This window comes from Haliotis cracherodii, unplaced genomic scaffold (genome assembly GCF_022045235.1).
Source record: "Haliotis cracherodii isolate W230 unplaced genomic scaffold, xgHalCrac1.p SCAF_9, whole genome shotgun sequence".
In the NCBI taxonomy this organism is placed as follows: Eukaryota; Metazoa; Mollusca; class Gastropoda; order Lepetellida; family Haliotidae; genus Haliotis; species Haliotis cracherodii.
The window spans coordinates 15,572,810-15,587,299 of NW_027266343.1; the positions used below are offsets into that span (position 1 = coordinate 15,572,810).

The 14,490-nt window shown below is 42.5% G+C and overlaps 1 protein-coding gene across 2 annotated transcripts in view; it reads left to right on the top strand.

Annotated features, from left to right (window-relative positions):
- The window catches only part of LOC139452221 (neuropeptide Y receptor type 2-like), a 43,863-nt gene extending 29,624 nt beyond the window's left edge, over positions 1-14,239 (top strand). For both annotated transcript variants that reach the window (XM_071233612.1, XM_071233613.1), the window contains exon 2: positions 12,081-14,239. In XM_071233612.1, coding sequence (XP_071089713.1) covers positions 12,146-13,393 — 1,248 coding nt within the window. In that variant the 5' untranslated portion in view covers positions 12,081-12,145 and the 3' untranslated portion in view covers positions 13,394-14,239. The remainder of the gene's footprint in view (positions 1-12,080) is intronic.
- The last annotated feature ends 251 nt before the right edge of the window (positions 14,240-14,490 follow it).

Consider the following 14,490-nt stretch of genomic DNA (forward strand, 5'->3'; position numbering starts at 1 on the left):
TCCATGGGCGGTCGGGTAGCCCAGTGGTTAAAGTATTCGCTCGTCACTCCGAAGACCCGGGTTTGATTACCGACATGGGTACAAAGTGTGGAGTCCATTTCTGGTGTCCCCGCAGTGATATTACTGGAATATTGCTATAAAGTGGCGTAAAACCATACTCACTCACTCACTCACTCACTCCTACTCCATATTACCACCGACTTTTTGCAGCGTCTACCTTTTATAATCTATAAGTCCGAACCTAAGGCGGAGTGTCCTGAAATGCAAATCACGTATCTCGACAGCCCTTTCCCTAATAGTTTTACTTTCGGTTGGAACCTCTTAACGGCCAACTCTTTACGTGTGTCTGTCTCTTCCGTCTGTCCACACAGGATCTTATTTGTCCACAATTTGCGTAGGAGTACTGGCCCGTCCTTGCTAAGCCAGTCTTTGTAACTCTCCACCTTGCGTCTTGTGCTGTAAACATTATAGAATCTTCATTCACTTAGGTTACTTTGCCTTTACTTTTCGGAATACGTGCGATTTTGTCTCAAATATGCCTCATTATCATCTGACAAAGATGACACAGGTGTTTGTTTACATATTAATGTTAGGTTGTTTTTTAGTTAAGTTTCACATACCTTGAAAAGTTGTTCTTCGTTAAACGCCTTTTCTTTGGTCCCGTTTTCGTTAATGTTTTTCACCACATTTTGTGCATTATTTGACTTCTTGATGTCAGTTTGAATTTCTTGTGAAGAGATGTTGGTTATTTCCAACTTCTCACTTCTCACTAATTTCTTCTAGTTTCCCTTTGGTAGTATCACTGAAAAGTTTACATGACTATCGAATTCAGGCACTGAACTAAATTATAGTATGCAATATGTACTTGTATCTTAGATTCAACTATAGAGATAGTGAGTTCTGCGCCATGGAAGACCAATATCTGGTCCTTAGAAGAATACAATGCTTTAGGCAATCTATTCACGTTGTATCGAGACACGTGTAGATTCCGGAGTAGATTAGGTCTTCGGCAACCCATGCTTGCCGTAAAAGGTGACTATGCTTGTCGTAAAAGGCAACTAACGGGATCGGATGGTCAGACTCGACTTGGTTGATGCATGTCATCGATCTGCATATTAACCAAGCTGTGAGGGACTGGTGCTTACAGAATCGGTTTCGATTAATCGAGTCGAACGTTTTCTTTTGAAAGATGCTCATCATTTGTAACACCTGCTTTAAAAGAGTCGCATTGTACTATCTTGTGTATCTTCGTCACATCCGGAACGCGTTTGTTAATGACCTAACCAAGACAAACAGTATATATAGATTAATGTTATAATGATAGTCTATAATAATAATAATTTATAGAAAAACACAATAATATCAACACCAGAGAATAACCAATCTGCCGAAACGGATTCCATAGGGCGTAAAGGCACAAACATGTGATAACTATAAAATGAATGGATTACTAACATCAGTGGTCGCAAAAAGGGTAAGCATGTCCTGCTCTCCTGGTAACGGGGCACGGGTGGCCCAGTCGTCTAGGATGCCGCAATTCGCTGTGCAGAGTTGCGTCGCCTGTGTACGCCAGAAACCAATGAGTGTGGGTTCGAATCCCGGTTCGACTCGATTATGTTTCTAGGTTTGTCAGCACCATACCCTTGATCGTGGGCTTCACTGAAGTGGTAAACGTCTGAGAACTGCATCACTTCGGGCTTTCCTCCCACATTAAGCTGACACGCCGTGATACAATTAAGATACTGCTAAAAGCGGCGCTAAACCCAACTCACTCACTCACTCTACTGGTAGGCGTGTGTAAAAGAGGACAATGTGTTAATAACCACAGAACGTTGTACACATATTGGCACGTATAGGATTCATTTGTGAATATGAATTTGGATTATTACTTTGACAATGATATGAATACGAATATCCCCGAATCACGTACATCTGCCATTAGATATATCCACTATGACATTTATGTACACTGCACTTCACGAGGCATGTGTCGACAATGATTTAAGTGATACGGCAATAGGCGATACATGAATACTATTTCGCAAAATTAGGCTGCCGTATTTCAACGTCTGGTTTTGACGAGGCAATATCCCAGAGCGCTGGCGTGTCGTTGGCTCAATGATGTTAGCACGTTCACCTATCGTGCAAACAATTGACCAGGACAATGTACTGTTGCCAACAAACATTTTGTTATTGGCATGACCAGAAAGCCAACATATTAGCATCGCCTGACGGGGATGTGTCCTTGTGCTGCCTTGCGTTAATTCATCCGCCTTTGCGTCAGATAGTGATTGAGCGGTCTTTGCCCCGTCTGTCGACACAGCGTGAATAGATTGACTAACACATTGTATTGTTCTCAGGACATTGGTCTCTGACGGCGCAGGACTCACCAACTCTGGTTTAGTGTAACATAAACATTAGCAACCCCCATGGATGGCGCCGCGATTCGCTGTGCAGAGTTGCGTCCCTTGGGCACGCCAGAAACCTATGATTGTGGGATCGAATCCCGGTTCGCACCGATTATGTTTCTAGGTTTGTAAGCACCATACCCGTGCTCGTGGGTTTCACTGAAGTGGTAAATCTCGGAGACCTGCATCACTTCGGGCTTTCCTCCCACATTAAGCTGACACGCCGTGAGATAACTGGAATACTGCTAAAAGCGGCGCTAAAAACCATCTCACTCACTCACTCTTACGCTGGATATATCAGTCGTGGTTAACATTACCTAACACGTGCAAGACGTACGTCAGCCGCGGTGCGGATTAAATATTACTGACGAGTCGTGACGTGTTTAATTGATTGTTTTGTAGGTACTGAGACACATCTGTTACCAACCTGCCCCCCGGGCTTAAGCCTCGCATCATGTGCTCCCCCACCCCCACCCCCCGACTTCCTATTCCCGCGGTCTGCAGCTCTTTCTAGACCACCCCCGTGATAATACCTTGAGACTAAGATGCTTTTAAGCTGTCTCCCCGTGAGTGGTGAGAGGGACAGCGATGCATTGATGCAATGGTAGCTGTCAACAGCGTAATCGTCAGCGTGTTTTATTTTCTCGACCTCGATTTTTTGGACACGCAATCATATGACTTAAAACGTCTTGTCTCTTGAGCTGTATTTCATCATCTATAGAATGATCTATTCCTTCTGCAGATGATGCAAAGTTTTGTTGTAAAAATATGCCTTAAACAATATTGGATCCGTGAAGATCCGTGGTGGAATAGGTCTTCAGCAACCCATGCCGTACAAACCTACTTTGCTTGTCAAAAGAGACGATTAACGGGATCGTGTGGTCAGTCTCGCTGACTTTGTTGATGCATGTCATCGTATCCAAATTGCTCATGATATGAACTACGGGATTGTCTGGTCCAGACTCGATAATTTACAGACCGCCGCCATATAGCTGGAATATTTGCGTTAAGCTACAAACAAACAAATATACAGTCTTGTTTTATGTTGATGCTGCGTTTCAACATTATCACACATATACTCCTTCTGTAGAAGACATCACGTGGACGTCCGTGCATGATGTGATGATAGCTGGTTGTATCAGAGACCATTTAATAAAAATCTGTTATATGATCTCTGGTTGTATAGATGACCAGATTGATGGATGATGGGTGAATGAACGTAAATGGATGAAGGTTGTTTCGTACTAACAGCTGTTTAACTAATGGTTCAAGAAATGGCAATAACTTCCTCTCCTCTGTATGTTTATGCGCTTGGCCTAGTGTTTATGGAAGAGTCTACGGCGTCTGAGGGACGTGTGCGTGTTCACAGTGTCATGTCGTGCACCCACGGCGTTGCCTGTTCCCGGGTTTGAAATGAAACTTGATGCTTTTGGATTGCTGGGCGTTCACTGCACAAAACATATCCCTTATTTTACAATATTATATGATTGTTTGTTTGCGTGCGTGCGTGTGTGTGATGTTTAACGCCGCACGAAGCAATATTCCACCTACAGTCTTCAGCAACCCATGCTTGTCGTAAGAGGCAACTAACGGGATCGGATTGTCAGGCTCTCTGACTTGGTTTATGTTAATCACTGGATTGTGTGGTCGAGACCCGGTTATTTACAGACATCAGTCATATAGCATGAATATTGCTGAGTGTGGCGTTAAACAACAAACAAACAAAACAAAAACTCCATAAACTAATGACGAGTTTTCCCGATACGCTAAGATACGTGTTACCCAAAAGTGTCGCGGCTGCACGACATTGGCATTATGTGATAAATTGAGCGGATCACTCAAATATTGTATTCACACTAAGTTCCTAAAAAGACCATTACCATCGATTATTTAGCATGACATCACTACCCTCGTGATTTCCGTATTCTAAATATGATATATTTGAAGTACGAAATACTATCAATGCATACTCGTCAAAGGCTCAAATAATATAATTATTTGTATTCTTAACATATGATATGTACAACATGGAAACGCACTTTGCTAATAATCTCTCTTTGATGAAAACAAACAAAGATCCAAATCGTAATTGTGTGGCCCTGTAAATGGAGGAATTGCCATGAGGGATATTAAACTCCATAGAACAGTACCAAAACCAAATTATTACCACGAGTCTATTGTGTTTCTGCTTGGCTAATAAAGCGACTGTTTTCAATGTTACATAAGGTTCAGTACAATAGTGTTTTAATTACTTGTACGTTTTTGTTATCAATTCAAGTATTTAGTGAGTGAGGGAGTTGTGTTTAAAGCTGCTTTTAACAGTATTCCAGTTGTATCACGGTTTGTCAGCTTAATGTGGGAGGAAAGCCCGAAGTGATGCAGGTCTCAGACGTTTACCACTTCAGTGAAACCCACGAGCACGGGTATGGTGCTGACAAACCTAGAAACATAATCGGGGCGAACCGGGATTCGAACCCACAATCATTGGTTTCTGGCGTACCAAGGGGACGCAACTCTGCACAGCGAATCGCGACACCTTAGACGACTTGTCCACCCGTACCCCCTAATTCAAGTTTTTAAATTTTTGTGTTAATAATTGAAATGTCACAGGTGTTCCTCAAAGATTAAATCTTATATCATTTCCATTTGCAGCAATAACAAAAAAACAGAATCACATATGCAGTGTGCATGCTACAAAACATAATTGATTTAAACCCACGTTAGTCCTTTGTTAGCGAACACAACCGAAGATGAGACACGGTTGTTACAAGACTGGCACAGTCACTGTTTACGCTGGTTTGTTGTTCATCCATCAGTCCACGTAACGTTATTTGAGTAATGAGGTCAGGAAATCACGTCTGGAGTCGGACCACCTTCCCGGGCAAAAGCGCCACCTACATCGTGATACATTCACGTGCAGACATCGCTTGGTTAGATGCCCGGCAGGTGGCGCTGATTGTAACGTTGTTGGTTCCTGACCTAGGTGAGACCACAGATGTAAACTCATTACCCTGAAGGAACATAGTATGAAGATGCTGGAAGCGAGAAGGTGGCCATGGCTCTGGAGCAGGGTGTCTCAACGCTGCAGATACTCCTACGTAGCGGTGTTGTTACAGTAGTTCCCGTTGTTATGTGGCCGTGGCCGTGGACGGAGACACTGTCGTCAAGGTGATGCCGTTGGTACTGGTGCAAGGTATTATCATGAGTGATGACAGCTTGTCAAAGTAAATGGGCGCTAAAGAGATTTTTTTTCTGAGTAATAAATCAGTAACAAAGAACGTGTAACTAATGGTCATTGAAACAGTTATAACAAGGGCACATTTACTTGTGGAACATAACCAATGATGGTCTTTTGTTTGGCATAGTTTGGAATTCTTGCGGAAATGACTGGTGTATTGGTTGTATTTGTTTAATTGGTTGTATTCGTTGTAGCAGTGGCCGGTGGTTAAAGTGTTGTTGAAGGTGTTTTAGCAGCGCTGATAGTCATTTATTTCAATACAGGTTAGCCAAATTTATTATATTTTGCGAAACATTCATAATGATTATTTTATCATTTACATAAAACGTTGGAACATTGTCTCAGGTGTGTTCGTGGGGAGTTCCGGGATTCAGCGTCCTTAACACTGACGCAACACGTGTTCTGCACACAATCCAAGCAACTAACGACTAATCCAACAATAACATACACACACGCACACGCACACGCACTCGCATACACACACAAGCATTGACACACACTCACAGACACACGCACACGCACGTACACGCACGCGCACAAACACATACGCACGGACACACATACTCAGAAACAATATCTGGCTTTCCGTGAAAAACTACTATACATGTCGAGTTAGTGACGGAATTTGGTCTTACGCAGATTTACTCCAGATGCCCAGTTATATCACGGCAGCAGTTATATTTCGGTGGCAGTTATATCACGGTGGCAGTTAAGTAACAGAATCGGGCCAGGCAGACCAGTAGTACATATCACGGGCAACGCACAATTGTAGGATGACACAGCCAGCTCGCCTCTCACGTCACGCGAAAAGAACCGGGCACGTGTTAGTTCCTGAACCTCTGTGAGCAACACGAAGAGTAACCCGAAGCACATATGTCTGTATGTGAGGTCCACGGAGTAAACCGTACGATATGCTCCAGGTGCCATGTGTTAGATAAGTTCATTGCGGACATCAGTTCGTCGTAGTCAAGGAATAATCTGTTATATCCACATCGATCTAATTACTCTGGAGTAACAATCACGAATATCATTTGTCACGAACTGTCCAAATCCCCCTGGAGGTGGTGTATACATGGAGGTTGAGTCCAACAGCAGGACTGCGAAATAGACGCATTTAATTAAATCAAGTCCATGAAAATATCCACATCAAAATAGACAAGTATTGCTAGCAATATACCGGAATCTGCAACAGAAAATTAAATTAGGAGAGACTAATTTGCGGCTTTATGTTAGTCTGACGAAGACGTATCTTGGTTGGCGATGGAAGGCAATACGCTATGTATAATGTCACGGTGTCAGTACTAACGGAGAGGGCCAACTTGCAGTTGTAGCAATTGGTAATTGTGTTATGATAACCAAGCATTAGAAACCCCCACAGCAGCGGCTGTCAAATTGTCAATTCAGGTTTAGATTCCAGGCATAGCCTGGAATACCAGGCAGCTCTACCAGGCTAATTCCAGTCATTAATAATTCATACGGTCCTCACGCAACCTTTTGTTATACATGGCATGGTATCAATGTCTTTTGATTGTGAAGCTTCATTCTACTGGCCTAAGTCCATACTGAATCAAACAACTATTTGTATCCTTGCCTGGCGTTCCCCATTCCTTGGTACAATTACCTGACTTTTGTTGTCATCGATCTGGCCGCTTGGAATTAGTTGCCTATGAAGCAAGCCTGGCCAGTCGGGTGATTCTTTCACGAGAACTACATTTCAAAGACGGACACGCAACTACGTCCGACGACCACAACAGTTGGTGGTCATTCCAGCCGCGTCTGATAAGTCGCTGACTGACCCCTCTCAACGTGATAATTAAATACGTGACTGTGTCTTGAGTAGCTATAACCACAAACCCCAGTCCAGTTGAATGGTCAAGCTGGTGAACTTTGACCAATCTGTCTTATGGGATTATACACAGGGGAACGTCATTATGCAAACTTTATTTGACCGACATTAAAAAAACAAAACATCAGCGTTATAACTGTCTCTTATTGCGAGACGTTAGACCTGTAGTTATAGACGATGCAATTTTATTACATTAGTTACGTGATGGGATCGACTCCATATAACGTCTTCGGGGCTGCCATACGTTTCATTGATAGATGAATCGTGGCTGATTCAATATGGTTTTGATAACGCTTGAGTTCCATGGCAATCGTGTTTAACATATGTACAGCTTTTGGGGTTTAAAGCCACGCTCGATATCCCAGCTTTGTGTCAACGGCCTGTAAATAAACGAATATAAACCAGAAAATTTCGTGATCGATATTGCGATGCACCGTCGGGGTAGGATGCTTTGCTTTGTTTGTTTGTTGTTTATCGCCACACTCAGCAATATTCAAACTATATGAGGGCGGTCTGTAAATAATCGAGTCTGGACCACATAATCCTGTGATGTCATGACCATTTGTTCACGCAATTGGGATACGATGACATGCATCAACCAGGTAAGCGAATCTGACCACTCGACCCCGTTAGTCGCCTCTTACGACACGCATACTCAACCTTCACAGCAAGCATTTGTTGCTGAAGACCTATGCTAACCCGGATCTTCACGGGCTGAGTTTATTTTGAATGTAGTGCATCGATGTACAGAACTTGAAATTAGTTTCGGCTTGGTGACCGCATTTGCATAATTATCGGATCGTACCAGAGACTATAAATTTATTTTATGGTCTCTGGTGGTACCAAGTTTATAGGATGTGTCTATCGCATCAGCAATACACTAACCATTACAAGATAAATGTCCTTAGCAACAACAGAGCAATGTGTTTTATACGCAAAGGTCCATCCCCCACTGCGGCATGGAGTATCACGCTGTGACAGTGATGACCTCAAGTGTGGCACCTGTAGCTCAAATCACAGCTTCCTTGAAACAAGCAGCAAGACAGGGTCACTCGTCTCATCCCAATAATGAGATACTGCTTTGATTGGATTTCGTTCTGCTTGTCACACTGAATGACTGTCTCTGATATAGGGAACCTTGGATGTCACTGTGGTATCAATTCAGTTTGTATTGAACCAGTGAACCTGTCATTTTCCTCTTCCGTATCGCTGTGTCAGTGTCATCTGCCAACGAAAAATGATGTTAATAAGTGCACATATCCTTCACTCTGAAACGCATCGAGTCACGGGTAACTCTGAAATACACCGAGTTGTGTCTAACCCTTAAATTCTCAGAGCACTCTGACATAGTCACATCGAATCTTGTCGTAAGGGGCGACTAACGGGATCGGGTGGTCAGGCTCGCTGACTTGTTTCATGCATGTCATCGTATCCCAGTTGGCTAGATCGATGCTTATGATGTCAATCACTAGATTGTTTGGTCCAGACTCTATTATTTACACAGATTTCCATCTAGCTGGAATATTGCCGAGTGCGGCGTTAAACAACAAACAAACAAAACATCGAATCTTGTCTAACTCCTAAGTACCGAGTACTCTGAAATACATCGACTCTTGTCTAACTCTGACATTAATCGAGTATTTTCTACCCCTTAAATACATATAGAGCACTCTGACTTAGTCACATCGAATCTTGTCTAACTCTTACAGAGTACTCTGAAATACACAGTCTTGTCAAACACATTCTTAGTAAAGTTCAGATTCTAGTACTATTTGGGGTTCTGTCTCGCCCGGGATTCGAACCCACACTGCAAGAGTGAGGGGCCTCATCGCCGGCACACAAAGTCAGTGATCTGACCCACTCAGCCATCGAGGTTTCACAATATGATAGTCCGACGACTGGTAGTCTAGATCACGTACTTTGTATATCCCTCTCCTCTGCATGGCTCCCATTGCCGAAAACTTTGAACCCACAATGGTCATTTAGAAAGTGGTCAAATGTTACAAATGTTATATTTGGGATAACACTTTCTTAGTAAAGAACCGATTCTGACATACACCAAGTCTTGTCTAACATACATTAAATCTTGTCAACATCGAGTCTGGGGGATTATTCAACGTTTGAAACATCCAATTGTTTTCTCCAAAATGAGGAGACGAATGAACTTTTGGGGAATAGTATTATTTCCTCATGTGGTTATACTGAATACTGCGCCGTATGCATGTTTTGTTTGATTATTCTTTGCTTGTTGTTTAACGCCATACCCTGCAATATTTTAGCAATACGACGGCGGTATGTAAATAATTGAGTCTGGACCACAGAATCCAGTGATTAACATCTTGAGTATCGATCCACGCAATTGGGATACGATGACCTGCATCAACCAAGTCAGCGAGCCTGACCAACCGATCCGCTTTTACGGCAAGCATGGGTTGCTGAAGACATGCTTGCCGTAAGAGGCGACTAACAGGATCGGATGGTCAGGCTCGCTGACTTGTTTGATCCATACCATCAATCCCAATTGCGTGGATGCTCATGATAATAATCACTGAATTGTCTGGTCCAGACTCGATTATTTACAGACCGCCGTCATATAGCTGGAATACAGCTGAGTGTAGCGTTGAACATCAAACCAAACCGAACCGAACAACTTCACAATGCGAGTGGGACCATTTAGGTTAAACGTTCACTTATGTGATGATAATCTGAACCATCAGAACAAGAACTAGTGCTACATATATGTTTTTGTGCGAATGTTATAAGAAGAATGGCTTTTATATTTAGAAGTACAGTGAGTGCTTACGATTCAAAGCAGTAGAGCTCTTTGATGTCTTCATGTGTGTCGTTGTGTGTGAGCTTTCATCTGAGAAGATCCATGTGGGTTCATAGCTTCAATTGTGTCAGACCTCATCCACAAAGAGTCATCACATACGTGGAACAGGAAGGATACGTGTAATTCAGGAAGGCATTACATGACTTGCTCTACTTTAAGGGTCTTACACTACACTTGGCTTTCGTTTCATGAAAAGAAATTCTCATTAGAAGTTTTTTTTAGGCTTTTGTTTGAACGTGTTGAAATTTTACTGACCTATTTCGAACGTCCATTTGTTCGTTGCTTACCCAGCTGAGCACCTAAACTGATCAGCGATATAGGACGTACACGCATGTGGGTTGGGTTCATGGCCGCCTCGAACAATATTTCAGTCAGCTAGTACAGTAAACTACGGTTAAAACGAACACGCTTATAACGAACTGACGGATATAACGAACCTACTTTTTGGTCCCGACTATTTGCTGAGTTATGCTGTATATATGCTTATAACGAACTACGGTTATAACGAACTAAAATAAGAAGTCCCTTTGAGTTCGTTATAACCGTAGTTTACTGTAGTCAGAAGTGATGTATTCCTTAGACGTTCACCACTTCAAAATCCACGGGCTCGGTAATGGTACTGGCAAACATAATCAGGGTAAATTGGATTCGAACCAACGACCACATGCTTCTGGAATATACAAGGGAGACAACTCTTTATGGCGAATGTCGGTTCCTTTGACTGGGCCACCTCAGCTTCCGAGACAAGGGAGTTAACTGTAAAAGTCCCTTTTTCACCCTTGTCAAACGAGATTGAAATGTCTGGGCTCGATCGTAACGCCACCGGTGGCTATTACGATAAAGTTCCTTCTATGTTGTTCCTTTTGACCAATCAGATTCCACCTCTCATATCACGTGCATTTGCTTCACGTCAATCGCTAACCTTAGTCAGGACGATATGATCGATAATCAAGATCTGTATTGTGAAAAAACGGGTCTTACTTCGCGAAGTGCATAAAATCACGTGAGCACCTTGATGAGAAACAAGAAAATATTTGGAAAATATCTGTTTTCGCTAAGTTGACGGTATGCTTTGCAAATCCTGCAATCGAACGAAATCTGCACAGCAGTCGCCATGTTGTTTACGAACCTGATATCGTTTTCGTTAAGCGATTTGATGGGACTATGTATAGACTCGTTTGTCTAGCCAAAATATAACTCAATAATACCAGTAGAATTCGACAAGGATTAAAACTGGACTGTTATAGTCAATTGACTCCCTTGCCTCGGGAAGATGGGGCCACCTTGCCCGAAATAACCCCAAGGAGAGAGTTTAAACCCGTTTAAAAGAGGGAAATTACATACTTAGTAATAAAATACAACATGTTGAATATTTTGTGCTATCATTTGTCAGTGCGATTGACTTTTGTGTTTCCTAATGTAGAAGTCTGTCATTCAATAGCTCACTCAAAGATGTGTTTGGTGCAAATATGTGGTGTTTTAAAATTAAGTTATGGGCTTGCCCATATTACTATTTCATTTATAACATTTACACCTTGATTGCATTGAACTCATGTTAATGTATCAACGATAATGGCTTTATATTTATAGAAATTCCCTGAAAGGAATGTTTCTTCAAGGACTATACGACTGTTGAATTGTCAGGCCAATTTCTTATAACACTAATTAATGCTATCATTATCACTTACTTTTGTAAGATATAAACTGGTATGCAATCATATATTTCATCGTTTTCATTCTTTTCATATGTTTCAGGAATGCCCTTAACCAGTGTTGCCCACTAATCTACTATCTTGAGCGGAAGTGACGTCACAGCCACCATGTCTCTTATTACGTCATCCAGCGGATACGTGGCAAGTCGTTTTGGGGGTGACAGCACCACCCAACAAGCCCCCCGTTATGAGAGCGTCTCTCCCTACTACCCCCTGATGGACCCCGAGGACAATCAGCAGGTAATGCGTCTCACCTGGCTGATGGTCCTGTTCATCATCCTGTACTGTATCATCTTCCTCCTGGGCATCACCGGCAACTCCCTCGTGGTGTACGTGGTGCTCAGAAACAAGGCCATGCAGACCATCACCAACATCTTCATCACCAACCTGGCCGTGTCTGACATTTTGATCGCCCTTCTAGCTGTACCGTTCACTCCCATATCGTATTTCCTGGATTCATGGGTGTTCGGGGAGGGGCTCTGTCACATCGTTCCCATGATCCTCTGCATCAGCGTTTACGTCTCGACCTTGACCTCCACCGCCATTGCCGTTGACCGGTATTTCGTGATTGTGTACCCCTTCAAACCGCGTATGAAGATCTACATGTGTCTCCTGATGATAATCGCTATATGGATCATATCCGTGTCTATTTCTTTACCGCTTGGAATATACCACGAAGTTGAGGTGACCAATAAGACGGACAGCTACGCATGCTCCGAGAAATGGCCGAGAGTTCAAGCCCGACAGTTTTTCACTGTAACCAGTCTTGTCTTACAGTACATAGTGCCTTGCAGTATCATCACCTTCTGCTACACGATGGTGTCCTTGGCCTTGAAGAAAAGGACGAAGGTCAAGATTGGCAGCGGGTCAAGGACGCGGGAGCGGGATGAACTGGAAATTAAACGGAAAAAGCGCACCAACAGAATGTTGATTGCCATGGTTACGATATTTGTGTGTTGCTGGATGCCCTTGAATGTAGTCCATCTAGTACGGGAGTATGAAACTACCATTGCTGTGTGGTACTATTTCACTTTGATATTCTTCATTGCCCATGTCATCGCAATGAGCTCAACGATATATAACCCTTTCCTGTATGCCTGGATGAATGATAACTTTAAGAAAGAGTTCAAACTGGTAGTACCATGCCTCTTTTTTGCTTCACGTCAAAACAGTACTTCGAACAGCTATACGCAATACACTAACGTGGAGACACAGCCATCAGTTATTATCAACCGTTCTCCAGTGAGAAATGGCAATGACAATTGCGCAAAGGAAACCAAAGCGGTTTACGACGCAGACTCGGAAAAAGTCCACCTAAACATTGCGGAGGAGGACAATAGAGTTGATGACACGTGATCTGGGAACTACTTTAATGAATGACGCAATGGCTCACATTGAACGTTACCTTTGAATTGAACTGACGACTGTGATTGGACATGAGGGACGTCTGATGGCTACCATTGAACGCTTAGATCTACGATTTGACAAGTTTGTGAATTCGCAGTCATGGGTAAAAAACATATTAGGTTCGTGAAAACAAGATGTATATATATACCAAAGACCTACATTTCAAACTTCATTGATAATCGTTTTCACTGACATGTTAAGTGAATGGTGGACATGTCAATCATTACGAAACTGGTGACTCAGGGAAGTTAACAGGACTGAGAACGTCACCTTGCACGTTTCCGCGTCAAACAGCCTTAAGATGGCTGAATCAAAACAGACTGCATTGCGCCTTTGAGGCCAAGTGTTTGAACAATGTTGACAGCTGCTCAATTCATGTACGTAAGCCCAGCATAGCGTTCTGTTCCTCAAATAAACTGTGATCACATGGACGCCTGATCATGGGTTTGACGACCGAGAATTAACAATATTGTGCAAAACATGTTAATTGTTTTGAGCTGGGAATATCGCTTCTACTTCGGGATTAATTAAGCCAGAGATATGTAAAGCATATACACAGTGACCTGCTGTTGACCCCTTGGAGGGTGATGATGCATTAGTGTCTATAGATTGTGTGTACCAATGTGACGTGTGCTAATAAATAAAAGTGATCTACATTGACAACGTGAACCCTCAATAGAAATTAGCCTGTGTTGCTGGCAAACACACAAGCATGTCGAAATGTCGATATTTTGTACATAATCTTCACACTGTTTAAATACTTTCAGGACACTCCCGGCGTAGCTTAAGATGTTTTATAACAGCATGCCACTGTTTAAGATCAAAAGTAATCAATTTTGATAAATGTTTTATACAATGGACTAGAAACCTGAAATTTCGAACAATGTCTTGTCTGTTTTTAACAAAAGTATTCTATCGAATGCCATAGTACTAAGTCATAAGAGCCACACAGTTGATAGCCGAGTTATCTCTCTTTGTACGTGTTCTTGTACTGACCCCTAATAAGAACACGAAAGGGGAGGTAACTCCCGTTGGTTTTTCTATTT